The sequence below is a fragment of the Ictidomys tridecemlineatus genome, chromosome X, assembly GCF_052094955.1.
Source record: "Ictidomys tridecemlineatus isolate mIctTri1 chromosome X, mIctTri1.hap1, whole genome shotgun sequence".
Lineage (NCBI taxonomy): Eukaryota > Metazoa > Chordata > Mammalia > Rodentia > Sciuridae > Ictidomys > Ictidomys tridecemlineatus.
The window spans coordinates 16,886,875-16,908,735 of NC_135493.1; the positions used below are offsets into that span (position 1 = coordinate 16,886,875).

Consider the following 21,861-nt stretch of genomic DNA (forward strand, 5'->3'; position numbering starts at 1 on the left):
CACAGTCTGCTTGTGTTTAGCTGAGGAAAGTAAACCACACCAGACCCAGGATGAATAGTTTTCCCAAGTTTGGAGTGTTGAAAATGGAAACTCAGATACACATCAAACTTGATTAATGAGATTTTGAACATTTTTTGTTTATACTTGTGTAAAAAACCCATGAAAGGCCCCTCCTGATGTCCTGATGTTTAACCCGACTTATTTTCTGTTTTACCATATTAGCTTACACTCCCATATATGCGCTGGACACACATTATGTGATATAAAACATTTAATGCAAATGGAAAACAAATGAAATGTCTAGCCCACGAGGCAAAAATCCCACGCCCCTCCCCCAGTTATGCTGTATCCAGCGTGTTACTGTGTACCTACCCTAATACTTTAATATTTCAAAACTGCCAGTTTTTACAGACATTGGGTCATGATATGTCCTCTGACCTGCAACGTTGCTTGCTGCTGTCTTGTGATACCTATGTGTCTATCTTTGCCCCCTGGCACAACTAAACCCAGCACATGGCTCCAGCGGCTTCTGTGTAATCCATCATGGATTCCCCACAATTTATCCAGACACATCCTGCTGCTAGACATTCCAGTCATTCATGCTTTATAGTTGATGGTCCAGTGTGGCCTACAGGTTGGCATTCTAGGGGTGTGACAAAGAGATCTGACTGAAAAATGTCACCTCAGGCTGCCTAAATACTATTTTTAAAATGAGAAGATGAATATAATCTCATTCTTTTTAAAAAAGTAAATAATAAGTATATACATTAAATACTTTAAAATACATTAAATAAATATTAAATCATATCAATCAATGATTGAATAAAGAAATGAAAGTCCCTTTTGGTTGTAACCTAGCAGACCCTACTCGTCAAGTTAAATTCCATTTTATGTAAAAACCACGTATACTATGTTTCAACAAAGAACTAAAACAGCGTTTTGTTTTAAAAGGTAACAAAATTAATGAAGAGATAAAAAGAGGATTGTTGCCAATTATGCAAAAACAATTACGATGCAAATACCAAAAATCTGAAAAAGTCTACATGTGTCACATCCAGGTACTCTGGTCTGTGTTGCCAGTTTGTAAGTGTAGATCTGTGAGGTGAAGATCTCAGGCTGAAGCTAATGTGATGCTCCCCAAGCACTTTGGGGGCTCAGGTTCAGTCTAACTGCAGTAATCCTCTGTTGTGGTCTTTCTTGAACACACGTTGCAGGTGCAAAGTGATCCAAGTCACTAAGAGCTCAGGCTCCTTTGGTGAGTCTGCCTCAACAGAATCATATTCTGGTGATGATAGCTTTTCCCTCTAAACATCTACCTCGCACAAGTGTAGGATTTTTTAGATTTCTTTTTCTATGTTGTTTTAAGTGATGGGTTTTAAATGATGGGTTTGTTTTAGAAGCTATAAAGTAACAGGCCTCAAACAGTAAGTTTCACAGCCATTCCCTGATGAAATCTGCACAAAAGGAAATAGTGTGCATGTAAGTATGCATACAAACCACAGCCTTCAGTGCTGCCCCCCACTCTGACCTGCAACACGCAGCCTTACAAGGCCACAAAGCAGGGGCCAGACTATGCATAGGGAGAACCAGGTTGCACCTTCATGGAAGCCAGCTCTGCTTTGGATTATTTAGTTCTTCCCGTTTCCTCAGCTTCAATAACCTTCTTTCAGATTCATCTCTGCAGTTTTTTTTCTCATAACACATTGCTCTAAGAACTGACCCTGGCAGATGTCAAAGGGAAACCTGAAAAGATATAGCAGGGAAACGTAAGGCCTTCCTTCTGTCCATCTGGAACCATCTTTGCTTAGTATAGCTTAATATGTAAATATAACTATCACTTAACAACATTAGGAAGAGTAATGCCAATCATTCCTACCAAATTGGCCTCTCTTTAGAGGAGACACTAATTCACCCACTGTTTGCTTCCTCCAACTCCAAAACCCTGACTGATGATGGGTATCTCTCCATTCCTACTCAGCATAGCATCGTCCAACTGAATCCTGAAAATAAGAAGCACCATCTTTCCAAGTTGGAAATGTGAGCACTCCTAGAATTTTACAATATTGGAATTATACAATTGAATTTTTTTCTAATTCTTTAATACTTTTGCTTCTCCAATATACAGTAAACTTTGTAAAGTCAAGGACCTTGTGTGTTCTGCTCATATTGTATTTCTAGTGCCTGATACACATGGTAGGTACTCAGCAATAATTATGGATGGAGAGATTTTGAGAACTTTCTAACACAGATGGATACCTACCCAAATGCTGATTTTCACCAGGTGCAGTGGCACACGCCTGTAATCCCAGCAGCTCAAGAGGCTGAGGCAGGAGAATCTCAAGTTCAAAGCCAGCCTCTGCAACTTAGCAAGGCCCTAAGCAACTTATTGAGACCCTGTCTCAAAATCAAAAATAAAAAAAGGGCTGAGAATGTTACTCAGTAGTAAAGCATCCCTGGGTTCAATTCCTGGTACCAAAAAAAATGTTGATTTTTCAGTAGAGAGAGCCTTTCTCCATTAAACTAAATCCATGAAGTCAAGCTATGAGTAAAAGAAAAATCAAACACTGTTGCTATTTTCCACATCTCTATTCCCTTTCTCCTTCCTTATAAGAGGGAAAACTGCAGGTTACTCCCATTTTCCACAGGGCCATGGTTTGAACTCTTCTATGGCATTGTTGAATTATATAAAAGAACTTACTGAGTTTAATATATTGGATTCTCTCCAAATAGGATACACTAACATCTACACTTTCTTCATTATACTCAATAAATTGTGAAAGTAGATAAGAATGCAAACTCCTTATATATAATAATAGTAATGATGTAAATAACTCCAATATTTATAAAGTTATTAAGTATGACTTTACAGCCTCTAACTTGGTCCTAAAAGCCATTCTATGAAGTGAGTGGGACAACTTTAACTATCTTACTTCAGGGAGGCAGAAACCAGGGCTCATTGGAGTATTGTTATTTGCTCAAAGTCTTGCAGGTCAAGAGGAAAATTATATACCTAGTGTTCATTTGAAATCTACTTTGCCTCATGGCAGATGGTAAACTCTAAGGCAATGCAGCATTAAGGACAGAGGAGAGTGATGAAAGTTGGGTAGTAATGAGTAGGTAGGAAAAGAGAACCTCCTTTAACATTTTCTTCTGAATATATGGAAGTGAGGATTTGGAAATGGATTCCTTTACAACTCCCATGCTGAATTCCTTCAGTCTCTGTGTACTCCCAGGCACAAGTAACCCTTGTCCTGAAGACCTAGCTGACGAAAGACTCCCCAGAAATTGCTCTTCAGACATCTCTAGAGGCCTCTCTGTGCCTCCAGTGCCAAGGCTGCTGCTGACCTACAGGGGTTGAGAAGCTGCAAATCTGAGAGATGAGGACCCACCTGTACTGTTAGAGGCAGTCCTCAACTCCTATGAGAACGTTGGGCAGGCCTCAGAAATCATGCTGAGTCTCCTTCATAGTGTCCATGGTGAAGTCTACCTCTAGGTTGCTGGATGGATCCTGCTCCTGCCTGGCTCCAGAATGAGGCAAGAGATAGAAATGCTCAGAGCAAGGCAAATCTCCCTGAAGAGAAGGAAGAGCTTATGTTTCCCTGCTATATCTTTTCAGGCTTCTGTGTGAATTCTGCCAGGGAAGTTCTTAGAGAGAGAGTGTGCTGGGCAGACTGAGTGACAAAGGGCCATCAGGCATATCTGATGGTTGGGGAGGCACAAGAGTTGCATCCTAGGTATTTGATTCAATTCCACCCCCAGATGCTGCCAGAGTCAATGAAGCCAACTTTGTGGTTGGTGACTGATGTGCCAGATGGTAAAGGTGTTGGGTCAAGAACATTTCCAGGGCTTCCTACCTAGGGAAACCGCAGAACTAGTGCAGACCCATCTACCAGAGTATGTGAAGGGCACCAAGAAAGTTGGCAATCCTAAAGACAGAAACAGGAGAGATTAGAAAGAGGCATAGAGAGCTTCAAAGTTAAGGGAACATGTGGAGATTTTGTACCTGCACTTAAAAATGTGCATATTTGTGAAATGGATGAGAACAAGGTGAAAATTAAGTTAATATTTAACCCTAAAGTCATTAGGCTCATCCAGCATTTAGCTTGCTACCCTATGCTTTATCATCTGAAAATGGGTAGAAAGAGGATGATTTCTCAATCATACAGGGCACAGGGACAAGAAGTACTTTGAGAGGACATGGCACTCCCTGTTAAAAGAGCAGCTCTTTCTTAAAGAGCTTGGAAATGGAGCCCCTGATGAGGAGACATCCTGATAGAAAGACAGGTTTGGCATCCTCTAAGAACAAAAACCCACACCACCCTAAGAATGGATTTATAAGAAGCAACCAAGAGACCACTTGCACCAGCCTCTAACATGGGGAATGTCACCAAAATAGGATCCTTATACTCCTATACTCCTGTTATTTACATTAGAATGGGGCATGAGGTAAAGAAGGAAAACCAGAATCACTCCCTTATGGAAACTGAGGGCCTCCCTAAGGAAAGCTTGTAGATGAATACATTCCTGTGGGTACAACCTGAATAGACAAACCCCCAAGTATGAAAGTTTATGCTCTATGAACTTTCTCTGAAGTGTCTGCTGCAGCCCTCATGTTAGTCGGTTCCTTCATGCCATTCCAAGTCTCATATGGAGATACCTAGAGCCTGAGAAGAAACATAAGAAAACCCTTCTTGGTGTTGCCTAGATCTTCATCTCCACTACCTCCCTAAATCCCAGCCCTGGAGCACAACTCACTTCCAGAAGCTGGCCTTGCCTCCTTCCCTCTCTCCTTTCCCTGCTAAAATCTGAGAAAACATGGTCCCTATGCAGCTCTCAACCATGGTTCCTTCCCTCTCCCCTCATATACTCATGATCTTTGATCTTGGGAGAGTTATCCCATTGTTCCTTCTTCCACAGCTATGTCCCTAGTCTGAACCCACAATGGTTTTAAGGAACACGGGGCACAGAGGAAGAAAAGGAAGGCAAAGAAGGAGAGTGCTCAGGAGGAGTGACTATGAACCACTGCTGATCCAGGGATAGGACTTTTATAGGGAGCCTTCAAATTAGAAGCAACTTCCTCCCCAAGTCATCATCATGCCCACCTACCTGCCATGTCTTGGTTTTCAAGGAATAAAGAGAGGAGGTAGCAAGGAATGCATTTAAATCTGTTGAGGAAAAACTAGATCATGACTCCATCTTGTTCCTTCTTCTCTCCCCAGCCATGCCTATCCACTGTCATTTCTTATGCCAATTCCCCTGGGAAAAACAGCAGAACACAGTAGCACTCACTGGGCCCTGTCCCTGGCACCTCATCCTTTCCTGTTTAATGGAAATGGTATTGGCAAAATGGCAGGAGTAGGCTTGGACTATGGCAGAGGGAACTGGAAAGTGAAGGAAGAAGAGGAGGAGGTGTGGGGGGGGGCTGGAAGTGACCCAAACAAGTCCATGGGCAGAAGTCATGTCACTATCAGCGGGGAAGGGGAAGGTGAAGACCTGGATCTGGTATGAACTACCCTCAACCCACAGATACGTTCTTATGCACCAGCCACAGCACAAACTGACATTCTGCTCCCTAAACCCTTGACTTCCAATCTCAGGCCTTACAAATGTACACCTGAGTGGAAAAGAATTGTTGTTCTCTGCTTTCCCATCCTCTCTTTGTTCAGCTCATCTTCTCCGGGAGCACAGAGACTGGTTCACACCTGGTTCAGGTGAGCTCCTGTCTCCTCAGTTTGGTCTGTGAAATGTGGGATCTCCTGTGGGATTTGGGGTTGGAGCATACACTTCTTTATTCTGTCCCCTAAATGAATACTGGGCACTTTTCCAGTCCCTGAGCTTTTGCATGCTGTCTTTCCACTGTGTCCTCAGTAAGGCCATGGAGTTCATGTCTCAGCCATATGCTGGAGAGGTAGTAGGCAGGTATGAGGTAGAATGACATCTCTCCCTTTATCCCATCCTGCCATTTCATTCCTTATTGTCCATTTCTCCAGATATGGGACTTTCCTTCTTTTTCTGAGATGGTGAAGGCTACATGAAAGAGTGAGGGATGAGTGGAAAATGGGGCCTGGAAGACTGTCAAAGGGCTGAAAGGGAATACTGGATATTGATGAGTTGACCATGATCTCTGACTTCTAAATTGTGTTACACAAATTTGGGATGAGAATGTACTTCTTCCTTCAGCCCTTCTATTCAAATGATGATGACTTCATTTCTCTTTCTCCCCAGACACATCTAAAGGCAATCATTTTCTGTCACTTTCCTTGAATAACTGATCTCTCAAACAGGACCCACATGTTACTTGCTTGTGACCCCCCCCCCTCCTGGGAATGGTGCCAGTGTACATAGGACCTGTAAGATGAACTTTGAAGCTAATAAGTATTATAACTGGGGCCAGCAGCTTAGTGGAAACAGAGAGCCCTCTTGCTGACCCACTTTTGGGGACTTGTTACCTGCTGGCTCCACTGACTCAGTGCTTCCTTGAATTTTTGAGTCAATCCTTTTTCTAAAAGCTACATTGATAAATGAATGTCCTTTGAATGGTGATGTGGTAACAGCTATCCAGAATGCAGACATGGGTTCACACAGAGAGTAGAGCTCTCTGCAAGAAGTGGGATTTCCCCTTCTTAGTTCAAAGGGTATAAGTTCAGTTAGTTCTACAAGGCACAGTCTCCAAGCTTTTAGAAATATAATGGGATCCTTCCCTTTCAGATCACTTCCTCCTCTTGGTTTAGCTCTTTCATTCTTTTTAGTGGTCATTTTATGATGTGGTCACCTCTTTCCTTTTTCATTTCAAATACAATTAGTTTGAGGATGCACCTAATGGCATAAATTCTGTCCACAAAATTTCCACCCCTTACCATCACCTCCCCTCCATTTTCAGGCATCTCAAGTTGAGAGTTTCTATTACATTTTGGTTCTGTTACTCATGAGCAGTGTATCTAGCTGAAATGAGACATTAGCTTATTGTTTAATGTTAACTAAAGAAGAACATCTCTAGAAGGGAATGCCATATGCCAGAAATGACCCTTCTATCACTAACAGACCTAAAAAAACTGAAAACAATGGAACACTTATTAAGCACACTTAAAAGCTGGAAAAGCAGACCAAGTTTATTTTCTAAATAACTAAATGAGAGATGAATGAAGAATGTTCCAAATGTTTACAGAACATCTGTTGTGTTACTCATTAGGCATGCTTTCATGTGTGTCTCATTTAATCCTCACAGGAACCCTGAGAGGTATAAATTTTCATCCCTATTTTGTAAACTGGAAAAAGACTCAGAAAGGTCTCTTGGAGGAAAAAAATGTGGAAAGCATCTATTTCAAAGAAGTCAATGTTGGCCATTTCTGGGTAGTTTGATATAAAAGGAGCTTTGTTTAATGCTTAAATTTCATATGAAACATTTCATTTTTATTAGAAAGTAAAATTGCATGAAATTTATTAGAAAGTAAAATTGCATGAAATTGTAAATAAAGGTTGGGCATGGTGGCAAACAAAACACAGGCTGCTAAGGCAGGAGGCCAGCCTGGGCAACTTAGTGTGACCCAGTCCTTTGAATGGTGATGTGATAACAGCTATCCAGGATGCAGACATGAATTCACACAGAGAGTGGAGAGCTGGGGATGTAGCTCAATGGTAGAGTGCCAAGTTTGAGGCCAGTGTGGGTAACTTAGTGGGATGATGTCTTAAGAAGAAAACAGAAAGTACTGTGGATGTACCCCAGTGGTATACTGTTCCTGTGTCCAATCCCCAGTACTGGGGAAGGGGAGAAATACTAAATAAATAAACTGAAGCCTTGGCCAACATCACAATCCAGGCTCTGACACAGATAAAAATCCATGAATTCCATTTCCTTTGATATTACATTTTCTTTTTTGTTATTTTGTGGGGTGAAGTACTGGATATTAAATCCAGGGCCTTGTGCATACTAGGCAACTCTGTACTACTCATCTATATCCTCAGCCTTCACATTATATTATGTTATGAGATAATCACTTAAACCAGTGGAGAAAAAAGAAAAACTACATCAGAAAACAGTTTGCATCTAGCTTGGCTCTGACTGGTACCATAACTCTAAGCCACACACCTTACTTTTCTTGGATATTTCTGGATGTTCCCTCCTGGTGTCAGATGTGCACCAAGGTAGAGAGGCTACAGACTCTCCTTGCCATTATCAGTAAAATAATGCTCAGACCTTCCTGTAGAGCATTCAAGTGTATAGAGTTAAGGCTGCGTAAGCTATAAAAATGAAACTTCAATAGGCCTAGAACAATATGGCACTGACTTGAAAACCTCCAGAGTACATGATCAAAAGCAAAAAATCAATTAACCACTGCTCTATTCTTTATACAAATAGATAGATATTTGGATGAGGGCCCAGACTGCCTCTATCATCACTTCAGACTATATGACTGTGTTGAAAGGCAAAGGTAGAGTTCAAGTGCTTGCAAGGACCCTAGGTCTGTTTTGGCCTTCAGGCCTTTCCTTGTTGCTTGGAATTCAATAACAAAAGACATTGCAGTGGTGGAAACTCTGGAAAAAGACAACTAGAACAGAAGCACTTTACCCAGGACAAGCACTGAATCCTCTCTTGCTGTTACAAAGTTCTCCTTAAAATAAAAAAACTATTGAAGTTCTCCTGAACCCTAGGCTTGGTTGTTCATGGAGACAGAATCACAACTATAAACTGTCCATAGTTCAGAATTCCTCTCTGAGTTACCTTCAGGAGGCCTAGAATACTCTTATTTTCCATTTCTCCTGAGAAAGAATGAAGAATGACAGTAGGACTTGTGACTAGCATGCATTTGCTTAACACCTGATACCTAAAGACTTTGTCATTGAGAGTGAATAAGCTCTGAATAATTAGATAAATGAATAGCTATTGATGTATCTGATACCTATATTTTCAATCTTTTATTTATAATGTACTCATTAGGTACCAGTCTTGTGCTAGGCACTGAAGATACAATGCTGAATAATAGAGATAGCTTAGATTCCTTTCTGTGATGCAGAACATAAACCTCTCCCAAACTTTCTGTTGATAATCGGTTTCCTATCATTGGATGTCTCATAATTTTGTATTCCTTTATCATTTCTGTTATTCCATATAGTCACTTTTTTTCAGACTGGAGATACTGAACATGCTTCCCTACTCCTATGGAGTTTTTGGTGTCTAAGAAGGCTGGAACGTCTGCTAAAGTTTCTCCTGCACATGCTACAAGTATAAGGCTGCTCACCTGTGTGAGTTCTCTGGTGTTTAATAAGGTGAGAGTTCTGAATAAATCTTTTTCCACATTCTTGACATTTAAAAGGCTTCTCTCCTGTGTGAATTCGTTGGTGTGTGTGTAGATTTGTGTTGTGACTGAAGCTTTTCCCACACCATGAACATCTATATGGTTTTATTCCTTGATGTGCCATGAAGTGCTTATTGAGATCTGAACTCCATCTAAACCTCCTATCACATTGTTGACATTTATAGGGCTTCTCTTCAGTGTGAATTCTCTGGTGCTTAATAAGATCAGAGCTAACTCTGAAGCTTTTCCCACATTCCTGACATTTAAAAGGTTTCTCTCCTGTGTATCCTTTCCTGTGAAGATCCATATGTTTTGGAAGCTCTTGTTTGCAAGTTGAAAGTTTCTTTCTTTTCTTCCTTGGTAAAGCTCGACCCTGTTTCTGTACCCTGTATATATCATCATGATTTTCCTTGCCCATTGTTTTCTGGACAACTTTCACTCTGGTCTTCTTTGATACTTTGCATCCTGGTGCTTGTATTTCTGATGGAGAAACAGATTTAAGCTGATCATTTCCAGTGCCATTTTTGAGCTTTAACCCTGTTAGAATAAATAGAAGAATCAGCCATCTGGTTCCCAGAGCAAAAACTACAGGATTGGAGAGAAAAGTCAATGATGATTGCTATTAAGATGTACAGAAACAAGTGATTTCTGGTCCAATCTGAACAAAATTATACAGATCCATTTCTCCCCAATCCTCCCTGCAAACAACAAACCCATTAAATAATGTAAGAAACAACCAAAAGAGAATTCTAAAAAGTATTAAGAAGGGAATAGGGAAATACTGGGAAATAAAATCTACCAAATTATGCTGTGTCCACGTATGAATATACCACAATGAATTCCTCACTTAGAGATAACATAATAATATAATTACAGCACAATGATTAAAATAATAATGAGTAGAGCAAATGGATCCAGGGAAGGAAAAGGTGGGAAGGGATGGCAATGAGGAATGAGACTGATCAAATTGTGTTATGTGTATGTACACATATGGCATAATGAATCCCACTATCATGTAAAATTATAATACACCAATTTAAAAAAATGTTAAGAAGAAGGCAAATTGGTTTGGAGTCCAGGGATAGAAGAATAGCATAGTAGAGAGTCTTATATCCCAGCAGAAGAAAGTTACTCAGATCCAGGGCTTTCCAATCCCTATAATATCAATAGAAAGTTGCATGAATGGAAATCCTTCTTACAATATCAGAGAAACAAGACAAAATTGGCCAAGAGGATTAGCCTGGGATTTATCCATAGTAAGTAGCCAAGACAGATACCTGCCTTCCATGCTGGGGTAGAGACTTTCCCCAACCTCAGTGAGAGATTCCAAGGTGAATGGACAGGATTGGCAAAAGAGACCCAGCCCCATCAAGGGAAAGGAACAGAAGCTTTTTAAAATTCATACACATGAGACTCCCTCCCTTCAACAGAAGTTATGTGAAGAGGCAGAACTGGCAAAAGGGACTAAGCCACCAGCCACCTAGCCTAGGAAGCCTCTTCATCCCCATGAGTCTGAGTCTCCCCTTCCCCACTAGGAGATATCCTGCTCAAGGAAAATGTCTTCCACACCCTCAGTCAGCAATAGCTAGGATCCATGGGAGCCCCAACAGTACCACATAAACCAATGAGACCAATTAACATCATAAAGGCTCAGAAAATTAAACTGTTATTGGAAACATACCTCATAAAAGTAAGAAAGAACCTGTGTGCTAAAGTAAAACCCAGTGACTGCCTGCTAAAATAAAATATTTAAATAGGAACCAGACTCTTCTATCCTAATACACAAAATTATCTGTATACAATAAATAATCACTCATCAGGCCAAGAACAAAAAAATCACAACCTATATGAAAGGGAAGCCTGACAAAAATGTCATCAAACTAGAAAAGCAATAGGAAAATTTAAAAATATGGAAATGAAATACACTTTTAAACAATCCATGGTCCAAAGAGAAAGTCTCAAAGGAAATTTTTGAATACTGAAAGTTAAAAAAAATGAAATTAAAATATATCAAAATATATTAATTTTAGTTAAAGAAATGATCAGAAGAAAGTTGTATCCATAAGTGCTCATAATAGAAAAAAGGAAAGGTGGCCAGGCACAGTGGTACATGCCTGTGATCCCAGTGATTCGAAAGGATGAAGCAGGAAGACTGCAAATTTGAGGCCTGTCTGGGCAACTTAGTAAGACCCTGTCTCAAAATAAAAAAGGTTGGGATTGTAACTCAGTGGAAAAGTATTCCTGGGTTCAATCCCCAGTACAAAAAAAATGTATCTCAAATCGATAATCTAAGTTCCTACCTCAAAGAACTAAAACTAAAATAAACTCAAAGCAGGCTGAAAGGGAAAATAATAAAGGACAGAAACCAAAATAAAACTAAAAGCAAGCCCATTCTTAAAAAAAAATAGCTGGTAAACCTCTATAAAGACTGACAAAAAGAAAGAGAAGACACAAATCACCAATATCTTGAATGAAATAGTGTATTACTATATACTCTGTAAATAAGAAAGTAAGGGAATTCTATGAATTTTACATTCATGAATTTTAAGTTGGTTAAAATGGACTAATTCCTAAAAAAACTACAAATACCAGAATTCAAACAATATGAAATAGATCCTGAATGGTACTCTGACCATTAAAGACAAATGGAGCTCACAATTTAAAAGTCGTCCCCTCAAAAAATCTCCAAGTACAGATGGTGTCATTGGAGGATTCTACCAAACATTCAAAGAATTAACAACTATTTTATGTAATCTCTTCCAAAAAAGAGGAGGAAATACTACCCAACTCATTTTATAAGACGAGTATCACATTGATACTATAAACATTCAAAGATAATAGTAAAAAAGGAAACTATAGTCGCATTTCCCATGAACTTAAACACAAAAATTGTCAGCAAATATTGACTAACTGAATGCAGTAAGTCAATGAGATTGCAGTTAAGTTATGAGATTTATATACCATGACAAAGCCGGATTTATTGCAGGTATGCAAATCTGGTTCAACATATGAAAATCAATCCACATAATCCACCATTTCAACAAACTAAAGAAGAAAGATCATATGTACCTATCAACTGACACAGAAAAAGCATCTGACAAAATACCACATCCATTCATGATGAAAACAGTAGTAAAATTAGGAATTATATCAACTTGATAAAGAATATCAACAACAAAAAAAAAACAGTGCTAATATCTTAGGTAATGGTGAAAGACTGAATGTTTTCATGCTAAATTGGAAACAAGTCAAAGATGTTTCTCTTGCCACTCTAATTCAACATAGTACCAGAAGTTGAAGCTAATGCAATAAGCAAGAAAATAAAAGGAATTGTTCCATGAAAATGAAAAACTTATGCATGCACTTAACATGTAGAATATCTATACACTGAAAATTATAAAAAAGTGAGGAAAGAAATCAAAGACTTAAATAAATAGAGATATACTGTGTTCATGGATTGGGAGAATCAACACAATAAACATGACAATCCCTTTCAAACTAATATTACATTTAATGTAATTTCTGGCAAAACACAATTTACTTCAGACACAGTTCAACTTACTCTGTAATTTGCATGTAAAGGCAAAGGTCCTACAATAGGTAAGAGAATCTTGATGAAGAAATAAGTAGGACACTTTGCTGGATAGATATTAAGGCTTACAATACAGCTACAGTAATCAAGAGAGTGCAATATTTGCAGAAGGACAGATACAGAGCTCAGTGGAATAGAATGAACATAAACATGCCAGACAATTCAATGGAGGAAGGACAGTATTTTCGACAAATGATGCTGAAGTAATTAGACCTCCATTGGCAAGAAGAAAAATAAAAATGAACCTCAACCTAAAGCTCACACTTCATTCAAAACTAACTCAAGGCCGGACATGGTGGTGCACACATCTAGGGAGGCTGAGGCAGGAGGATCGAGAGTTCACAGCCAGCCTTAGCAACTTAATGAGGCCCTAAGTAACTCAGAGAGACCCTGTCTCTAAATAAAATATAAAAGGGCTGGTGATGTGGCTCAGTGGTTAAGCACCCCTGGGTTCAATCTCCAGTACCAAAAAAAAAAAAAAAAAAAAAACCAAGAAGAACTAACTCAAAAATAGATCATGGAGTTAAATGTAAAATATAACATTATTAAAGTTTTAGGAGGAAATCATGGGGATCTAGGGATAAGCTAGTCAGAATTCTAGACTTGATACAAAAACAATCTATAATAGGAAAAATTGGTCCTCATCAAAATTAAAAATCTTACTGAGGGCTGGGGATGTGGCTCAAGCGGTAGCGCACTCGCCTAGCATGCGTGCGGCCCGGGTTCGATCCTCAGCAGCACCACATACCAACAAAGATGTTGTGTCCGCCGAGAACTAAGAAAAAATAAATAAATGTTAAAATTCTCTCTTTCTCTCTCTGTCCCCCTCTCTCTCACTCTCTCTTTAAAAAAAAAAAATCTTACTGAGTGGAAACCCATGGGAAGAGGATAAAGACAATATATAGACTGGGATAAAATAATTGCAAATCATTGATCTGACAAACATTAGAATCTACACTATATAAAGAACTCCCCAAAGTCAACAGTTAATAAACAACCCATCTAAAATATGGCCAAAAGACATTGCACTGAAGAGTAAGAGATGACAAATAAGCACATGAGAAGATATCAAACAAACATCAGCAGCCATTAGGGAAACACAAATCAAAACCACTGTGAGATACCATTACACATATCAGAATGACTAAAATTTTAAAAATTATTGAGACTAAACACTGGCAAGGATGTAGAGAGAAACTGGATTACTCATATATTGTTGGTAGAAATGTAAAATGGTACAGACACTGAGGAAAACAGTTTGGCAGTTTCTTATAAATTTAAACATGCAATTACCATATGAAACAGCGATTCTACCCTTGAAGCATGTGTCCCAGATAAATGAACACTCTGGAGAAAAACCTATATAAGATAGTTATGTGGAATGCTACTCAGTGGTTAAAGAGAAATGAGCCATTGAGACATGTTAATAACTTAGACGAATTTCTAGGAAATTATTCTAAATGAAAAAATCTAATCCCCCAAAACCACATATTTCATGATTCCATTCATATAAGATTTTTCAAATGCCAAAATGTTAGGAATGTTCACAGATTAACAGTTGGAATGGATTAGTGGGGAATGGGATGGAAGTATATGTGATTATGCAAGGGCAATAGGAGGGAATTTTATGGTAAGGGAACTATCCAGTATGGTCGTGACTATAGTGGTGAATACATAAATCTACACGTGATAAAACTGTACAGAAATAATAGACACATACAACAATTAGAGTAAAATTTGGGAAATCTGCTTAAGATCAGTAGGTCACATCAATAGCAATAGTCTGATTGTGATATACTTTTGCAAAAGTTATCATTGCAGACACTGAGTAATGTATACACAGATTCTCTTTTATATTATATTTTAAACCTGCATGTGAATCTAAAATAACTACAATAAAAATTTCAATGAAAAATATAAGAGCAGAATCTTAAGATATTAAACCCCTATAAAGTTCCTACCAAAGAATACTTCTCTTCTTCCGATGAATATACTTACCTGTAGGAAATGCTCCAAGACTTTCCTTGTACTCTTGGAGAACTTCGATCTATGGTTCTTCTTGCTTTAAATAGATCACTTTAAAATACAATAATATTCTGAGAATAAAACCTTGAAGTCATGAACTGCCACCTTAATTCCTGACTATTTTCAGGAAGAGTGAATAACTCTTTTTTTATAACTTTTTATTTCAAATGTTTAAGTGGGCAGAATTTTGGATCCAATATCATCTTTACATTCTACTATGGATGTGGGAAGAAATGCAGTGAGGAAACTAGGAACTTAACCTAAGGAAGACAGAGGCAAATGATGTGGGGAATAGGAATCTAGTGTTATTGAAGGTAGACTTGGTTAGAGGTGACAGTGGCTCCAACTAGGGTGGTAAGAGTGGAAGAGTGTGAGACATGGTTGGATTCAGGATACATTTGAAGACAGAGCAAAGAGGACTTGTTGCTTGACTGGCTGTAGAATATAACAGAAAGACTGGAATAAAGAGTGACTAAGAGGGACTGGGGTTGTGGCTCAGTGCAGAGTGCTTGCCTAGCATGCATGAGGCACTGAGTTCGATTGTCAGCACCACATAAAAAAATAAACAAATGAAATAAAGGCATTCTATTCATCTATAACTATTAAAAAAAACTTTTTAAAAAGTGTGACCGAGAGATTTCTGGCCTGAGCAGTTGAATAAATAGTGATGCCCATTACTAAGAAGGGAATGATATGGTTTATGGGGTAAGGGCCTTATCAACAGATCGATAATTCTACTTAGAATATGGAAGTGCCTTGGGCTGGGGGTTGTGGTTCAGTGGTAGAGTGCTCAATGGCACACATGAGGCACTGGGTTCTATCCTCAGCACCATACAAAAATAAAGTAAATTTACTGTGTCCATCTACAACTAAAGAACAAAAAAAGAATACAGAAGTGCCTTTCTTCCACACCATCAAATTCAAACAATAAGGTGCTGGAACACAAGGGCTCTCTCAAAGGGATGTAGTTTCCAAAAACTGAGGACATATTTTTCAACTTGTGTACAAAGAGAAAAAAATCTTTACCTAGAGAGATGACAGTCTCATAGTTATCCTGCATGACATCATTGTAGAGGGTCTTCTGAGAAGGGTCCAAAAATTGCCATTCTTCCTCAGAAAAATACACAGCCACATCTTCAAATGTCAACAAACTCTAAAGAAGAGAACAGGTTTTGGTTGAATACTTGCCACTGGAGAAGCTATCCTACTACCCATCTCTGAATTACATAGTAGGGCAGGTGCTGAAGAAGTTAGCAGTACAAGATTTAGGGGGTGGTGGGAGTGAGATGGCAGAAAGGAAGGAGCCAAGCAGATCCGTAAACAGCCTGGGAGATACCCAATTCCCATTCCCATTGTGCCAAGCCCAGTTACCTGGAGAACATTTGGGGCTAACACACTGCAGAATACCTGCTGGGAATACCTTAGGTTAATGGGTTGTAGGCAGCAGGAAAAAGTGAGATGAGTCTGCCTGAGAAAGCTGGAAAGTGCAGCTCACCTGGGACTCAGGCCAGATGAGCTCTGATGCCATCTTCCAGTCTTTGATGCTTTTCTGCTCAGAAAGGGCTAAAATCTGTGGAGTATGCACAGCTGTGGGTGGAAAAGAGCCAGAGAAAATTTCTCTCTTTCCTGTTTACAAACATCATGAGCTGATTCTAAAATACAGAATGTTGGGACACTTTCAAGAAAGATGGATCACTGTGAGAAGCATTGTGTGTGATGTCCAGAGTTGTCATCTCATGGGAAATAGCAATCAGATATCCACCCTTCATAGAACCAGTTCCTCAGATCACTATTTCTCCAGATTTCATGGGATAAATTAATAAAAGGTAATCTAGTAAGTAGATTAAATCTTTTAAAATATTTTTTAGTTATAGTTGGACACAATACCTTTATTTTTTATTTATTTTTATGTGATGCTGAGGATGGAACCCAGCACCTCACACATGCTAGGCAAGTACTCTACTGCTAAGCCACAACCTCAGCCTTAGATTAAATCTTATAAAACAAATTGTTCACCTAACTGAGCAAGAATTAGAGACATTTGAATACAAAGTACAAAGGTCCCCTGGTGTACAGTAGGAAACGTTGGAGATTTTTATTTCTTTCTTGGTGTCATTTTCTTCACATTCTAAGCCCATTTTGGATCCCAATTTCTCCTGCAACTTATAAGGGTATAATGGTCCCACTTGTCCCTGTTTTGTCATCTTCTTTCTTCTCAGATTTCTAATACAGACTGTGGTGTGAATATAAGAGTTCTGTGGTTTGAAAATCTCTGCACCTCAGGCCAATTCCCACCTTCACCCACCTTTTGCACTCCCACCTGGGAAACCATAACTGGCAAGGCACAGCTGGGCACCTGGAAAATTCTCACAAATTCTAGCTAAACCAATTACTATCACAGCTCCCAGAAGGAAATAATTATTATGAAGCACCTCACCTCTTTTATATACAGGCTGGGTTTCTTTGTGAGTATGCCAGCCCAGCAGTTCTTGAAGTACCTGGTATATATTGCAACATTCTTTCTGGAACACACCCATTGCTTGGGGCTCTGCTGGCTTCCACCTGAAGCCTGGGGCCACTGCTGTTCCTCCCAAGAGCACTGTCTCCTTTCCCAGCTCATGGGCTGTGACCTAGAAATAATCCCCATCCTCATTAGCACAGAACTCACTTTGAGTTTGGTGGTAGAGGAGGAGGGAGGCACTAGAATAGAGAGAGCACAGATTTGGGGAGTGTGTGATATTAAAAGAAGTAATACAAAGGATGAAGAGAAAATGTGTTGCTATGTTCTTATGAAGAAGTATACACAGAATCTAAGAAAATTATGATAAAATGAAAAAAGCTGTACCTACTTCCAGTTTCCCCTCCTTCATGCCAAGAGTCCCTACCCTGTGTACCCAGACACAGTTCAAGTCATTAGCGGGGTTAGGTGGGGTGGCTGTTCTCACATTGCCTTCATTAGCTTGCTTTTTTGACTTGGATCCCTGCCTTAGTGGATTTCAATCTTCAAATTTTTTCCCAAAGATAAAGATTTGAATTAACAAGTATTTATCTTGTCAGTCAGATCTTTCAATCTTCCTATAGACAAGGAAGGATTTCATGGTGAAAGGAGATCCAATGAAAGGGAAAACGAGGGAAGAGATTGGCTCCAACCTCCCTCCACATGATTTGGTTGCAGTAAGATACCAAAAATACGCTCTGCCCTACCTATATCCCTCCAGGTACTTTGCTATGTATAGGAAGTGTGCTGTCATCTCCCAAAGACATACCTTGATTCTCCACTCTCAAGCAGGTCAAACACATGTGGTCCCACTAAGAGAGGATTCTTTTTTCCCAGCACAGAGGTATGTGTTCCCAGTAGAAGACACTGCCCCTCATCATCCCAATTCCCTCCACTTCTCTATTGGCATTTTCTTCTTTCCATTTTTGTTTCCTTTTTTGCTTTCCATTTCTTCCCTCAATTTGATATCTCCCCAGAGTTACTTGATTTTGATTTTTGTTTGCTACCCTTTCTCTCCTTTGGTTTCTATAAGTGCTATCCACTTTTTGGAATGTTTCCCCTTTCCCAACTATTTCTTGTCTTTTATTTTGATTTCTAAGCACTTGAGTCTTATCTCCTTGGCCATGCCAAACTAGGCTCACTATCCCCCAATTTATCCTGGCCCTAAAGAAGGAAAAGTGCATTTTCCCCTCTAAGGCCAGAAAAGACTCTGCCAGGAACTCTGAAACCTATTGACTGACTATTGCTGCATGACTGTGACTTCAGTTCCACACAAGAGAAGTGTGACTTCATCCATCTCATTCCCTGATAACGCCCACCCACACATATCCACCTTTATCCTATTTTAATGCACATATAAGGAATCTTTCTTCTCACCTCATTCTTTGTTCCACCAGGTTCTCTCTGCAAGCGTTCTACCAGGACCACAGCCTGTCTAACATTCTGTGGATGATGCTTCTGTACCCAGTTCTGGATGTCCCTGGGAAGAACGGTCAGGAACTGTTCTAGCACCAGCAGTTCCAGGATCTGCTCTTTTGAGTGGGTCTCTGGCCTCAGCCACTGATTGCATAATTTCTGAAGTTGGTTAACAGCTTCTAGTGGCCCAGGTGCTTCAAGATAACAAAAGCTCCTGAAGCGCTGGCGGGCACTCTCAGGATGAAGGCTTTCTATTTGTGGGCTGTATTTCTCCCTCTGACTGGAGCCTTCTTGCACAGCTTCTTCAGTCTCCCAGAACATAGCCCCCATGTGGGGGTTCAAGCACGCATCTACATTCAGCTCACTCATCATCATTTGCTCTAGAAACAGTTTTATTCCTGTGTGTGGAACTGACAGTTCCCTGGTGCCATTTCTGACAACTGAGGCCCCATCAGGCTTGGTACAAAACCAATGTACAGATCTTCTTCCTAAGAGCACTTGAGGGAGAGCAGAAAAAAAGTACATGTCAAAAAGAAAGCCACATGACACATATTCAATCGCTAATTACTATCAGAGAAAAATGAAATTCCTTACCCTCCTCCTTTAAAATCAACTGCCAAGTATTAGAACATTCATGATCACAGGTTACTTTAAGAAGTATGTTTTTCTTCTTTGTTACTCAACTTTGAAACTAAGCACAGTTCACAGAAGAAAAATGTCCAACAATGTCTTCCTCCCCCATTCCTGCTTTTTGGTTGTTCTTTTTATTTTTTTCTTTCCATTTGAGAAAGGTTGGTGGGTAAGAAAACAGGCACCCTTGGGCCCAAAGCAGCTTTGAAATTATCCAATACTTAATCTGTGTGCTTCCTGTTACACCTTCTCAATTAGAGCATATTTGAGCTTTTCCAAATTTTAACAGATCATCCCAGTCTTTCGGCTCTAGTCAGTACAAAAATAACTTCTATGCTGCTTCATCTTTTTGTGAAGACTGAAGCCTTTACTTCATGGACCATTTGCTATTCTCATTCCACTGTATTAATACTGATAGAAAAACAGAGATTGGAGGTATGATTAGGAAAAAAGTAACCTTATTCTGCTCAGCAAATGTTCTCCCACTAAGCAACCAGATTAAATTTGGGGACAGCTGCACTTCTTTGGAAGATTTATGAAGGGCATGTGGAGATTTGTACCTGTCTTTTATTTCTTGTGCTTACTTTAACTGGAAAAAAAACTTACAGCTGGCCTTTGTTTATAATATATCCAAATGCCAGGTAGAAAGAGACAGAAAGAAACAGAAAGGGGGGTAGGAAGAGAGGGAGGGAGGGAGGATGGAAGGGAGAGAAAGAGGGGGAACGAAGGGAGACCTGGAAGGAAGGGAGGGAAGGAAGGATGAATGCATTAAGGTTGTTATAGACAGGGAGGATCTGAGTAAGAGTAACCTTTCTCCTGACTTTGCAGTTCCTCAGGAAATGACTTTCCCTATCCTCAAGTCTGAGGATAGAATTGACAATCTGATCAGCAGTGACAGTGAAAAAATTCTTTTCAGAATGTCATGGGTATTCAAAGAAATGGTTGGTTCCTTGCTGTCCAGGCAGGCTCAGGAGATACAGGGACACTTCCTAGATTTTTGTGTCAACAGAATCCAGTGTCTTTGGGGCTGAAATGGCCCCTTCTCTAGCGTTATGTTCATAAGCTAGTGGAAATCCGGAATTTTTGCTAGGTACAGTGGTGGACACAACTGCCCCCAGTCCCCACCACCAATTTGCTGCACCTTATGGAGAGACCACAGGGATGCCGGTAGGCACTCTGCATGTGAGTAGTCTGAGTGTATTTCACCAGCATCTCTGGGTTATATTTGTACATTGGGTATAAAGAGATTGCTTCTTGAGATTAAAAGTGGCCGTGCAGATGACAAGTCCCGCCCGCTCTCCCGCGGATCTGCCGCCTGGCAACGAAGCCACCGCATACTGAAAGACGCAGTCCCATCCCCGCCCCCACTCGCCGCCACGCAGCAACCCCAACGGCTGCAAAAGGCAGGAGCGACCGCTGTCTCTCGGGGGCTCGCCAACCGAATCCAAAGGGTAGATTTGTTTCTCCGTTACCTCCAGTCACCTCTGGGCTTCGGTGGCGGCCACTTTCCTTTTCCTCAGTTCCACTATAAAGTCTCCACGCCTCCCCGCCGCTCTGTAGAGCGGAACTCCACTCGCGCGCCACTCGGGGAGGCCAGGTAAAGAAAACGCGTGATGCCCGGCGAGAGAAGCTCCAAGGCCTCTGGGGAGCAGGGGCCTTGAAAAAGCAGACACCCACCCAGTCTCTCCACCTCCCCAACACCGCACCCCAACTTCCTATTTCTTGGGTCTCGGATCTGTGGTCTGAACCCTAACCGGAAAAGGAAATATGCGCTTCCGGTAACTGCGTTGACAGCCACGCCCAGTCATCTTCCCACCTCTACCTGTGAAGTGTCTTCCTAGCCAACTCAGGAACTGTCCCTCGAGTCCTTGCCATCCTGAAGGATCCTGCTTCCAGCTCCAGTTTTGCACTGGGATTAATGACACCGAGTCTCCAGGTCTACTGCAAGTCTACGATAGCCCCGCAAACCGTCAGTTACCTTGAAGCGAAGTAGCCTACTGACTTCTGGTGCCAAGGTTTCCTGTCCCCAATTTGCAGTGTTGCGAATCCACGTTGTTTCTGCTGGCTTCCCAGCAACAGGTAGCCCTTTCTACAGAGGACCACGTAAAGCTCACATAGGTGGGGACACCTGTACACCCTGCTACAAGCACCTTGCCGTGGGCCTTCCTGAGTCCCGGAGAGTTAGAGCTGTCCTCACTAAACTTGTCAGCCGCCTCCAAGAGTAAAGCAGTTTGGTCCTTGTAGGGCCCCTCACTAGATCCGGAACAACATTTCCTTACATTTTTAAAACAGTTTTCTGGTTTGTTAGCAAGTCCTTACCCACAATTATCTTGCTTTATTCTTATTAGGTACATTTTAACCTTTTGAAGTAGGTTTTATTTACATTTCTCTTTTACATATAAAGAAAT

At 40.4% G+C, this 21,861-nt stretch overlaps 1 protein-coding gene and 1 long non-coding RNA gene across 16 annotated transcripts in view; one reads left to right on the forward strand and one right to left on the reverse strand.

Annotated features, from left to right (window-relative positions):
• Positions 1-253: 253 nt before the first annotated feature.
• Positions 254-21,224, reverse strand: Znf75d (zinc finger protein 75D). 15 transcript variants are annotated; one of them, XM_078034247.1, is made up of 9 exons: positions 20,926-21,224; positions 19,418-19,864; positions 18,785-19,320; positions 17,348-17,540; positions 16,406-16,497; positions 16,282-16,317; positions 15,937-16,063; positions 14,884-14,961; positions 9,604-9,830 (listed from the first exon to the last, which is right to left on the reverse strand). In XM_078034247.1, exons 3-8 carry the CDS (start codon positions 19,196-19,198, stop codon positions 14,933-14,935), a joined length of 891 nt encoding a protein of 296 aa, XP_077890373.1. In that variant the 5' UTR covers positions 19,199-19,320; positions 19,418-19,864; positions 20,926-21,224; the 3' UTR covers positions 9,604-9,830; positions 14,884-14,932. The 15 variants fall into 15 exon arrangements, with proteins under 15 accessions (XP_077890371.1, XP_077890369.1, XP_077890368.1 ...); XM_078034246.1 differs by having other exon boundaries at positions 9,604-13,660; XM_078034245.1 differs by lacking the exons at positions 9,604-9,830; positions 14,884-14,961 and adding an exon at positions 254-1,743.
• The window catches only part of LOC144371684 (uncharacterized), a 32,873-nt gene continuing 20,136 nt past the window's right edge, over positions 9,125-21,861 (forward strand). Inside the window, exon 1 of the long non-coding RNA XR_013431661.1 lies at positions 9,125-9,264. This is a non-coding gene — a long non-coding RNA (uncharacterized LOC144371684). The remainder of the gene's footprint in view (positions 9,265-21,861) is intronic.

Excerpts from the sequence above, each read along its gene's own strand:
- Znf75d (XM_078034241.1), bottom strand. The coding sequence starts at position 19,198 with ATGATGATGAGTGAGCTGAATGTAGATGCGTGCTTGAACCCCCACATG. Across the intron at positions 16,064-16,281 it reads TAGCCCCAAATGTTCTCCAG|AGTTTGTTGACATTTGAAGA; the intron begins GTAACTGGGCTT and ends TCTCTTCTTTAG. Across the intron at positions 9,831-15,936 it reads TGAGACTGTCATCTCTCTAG|GGTTAAAGCTCAAAAATGGC; the intron begins GTAAAGATTTTT and ends TTATTCTAACAG.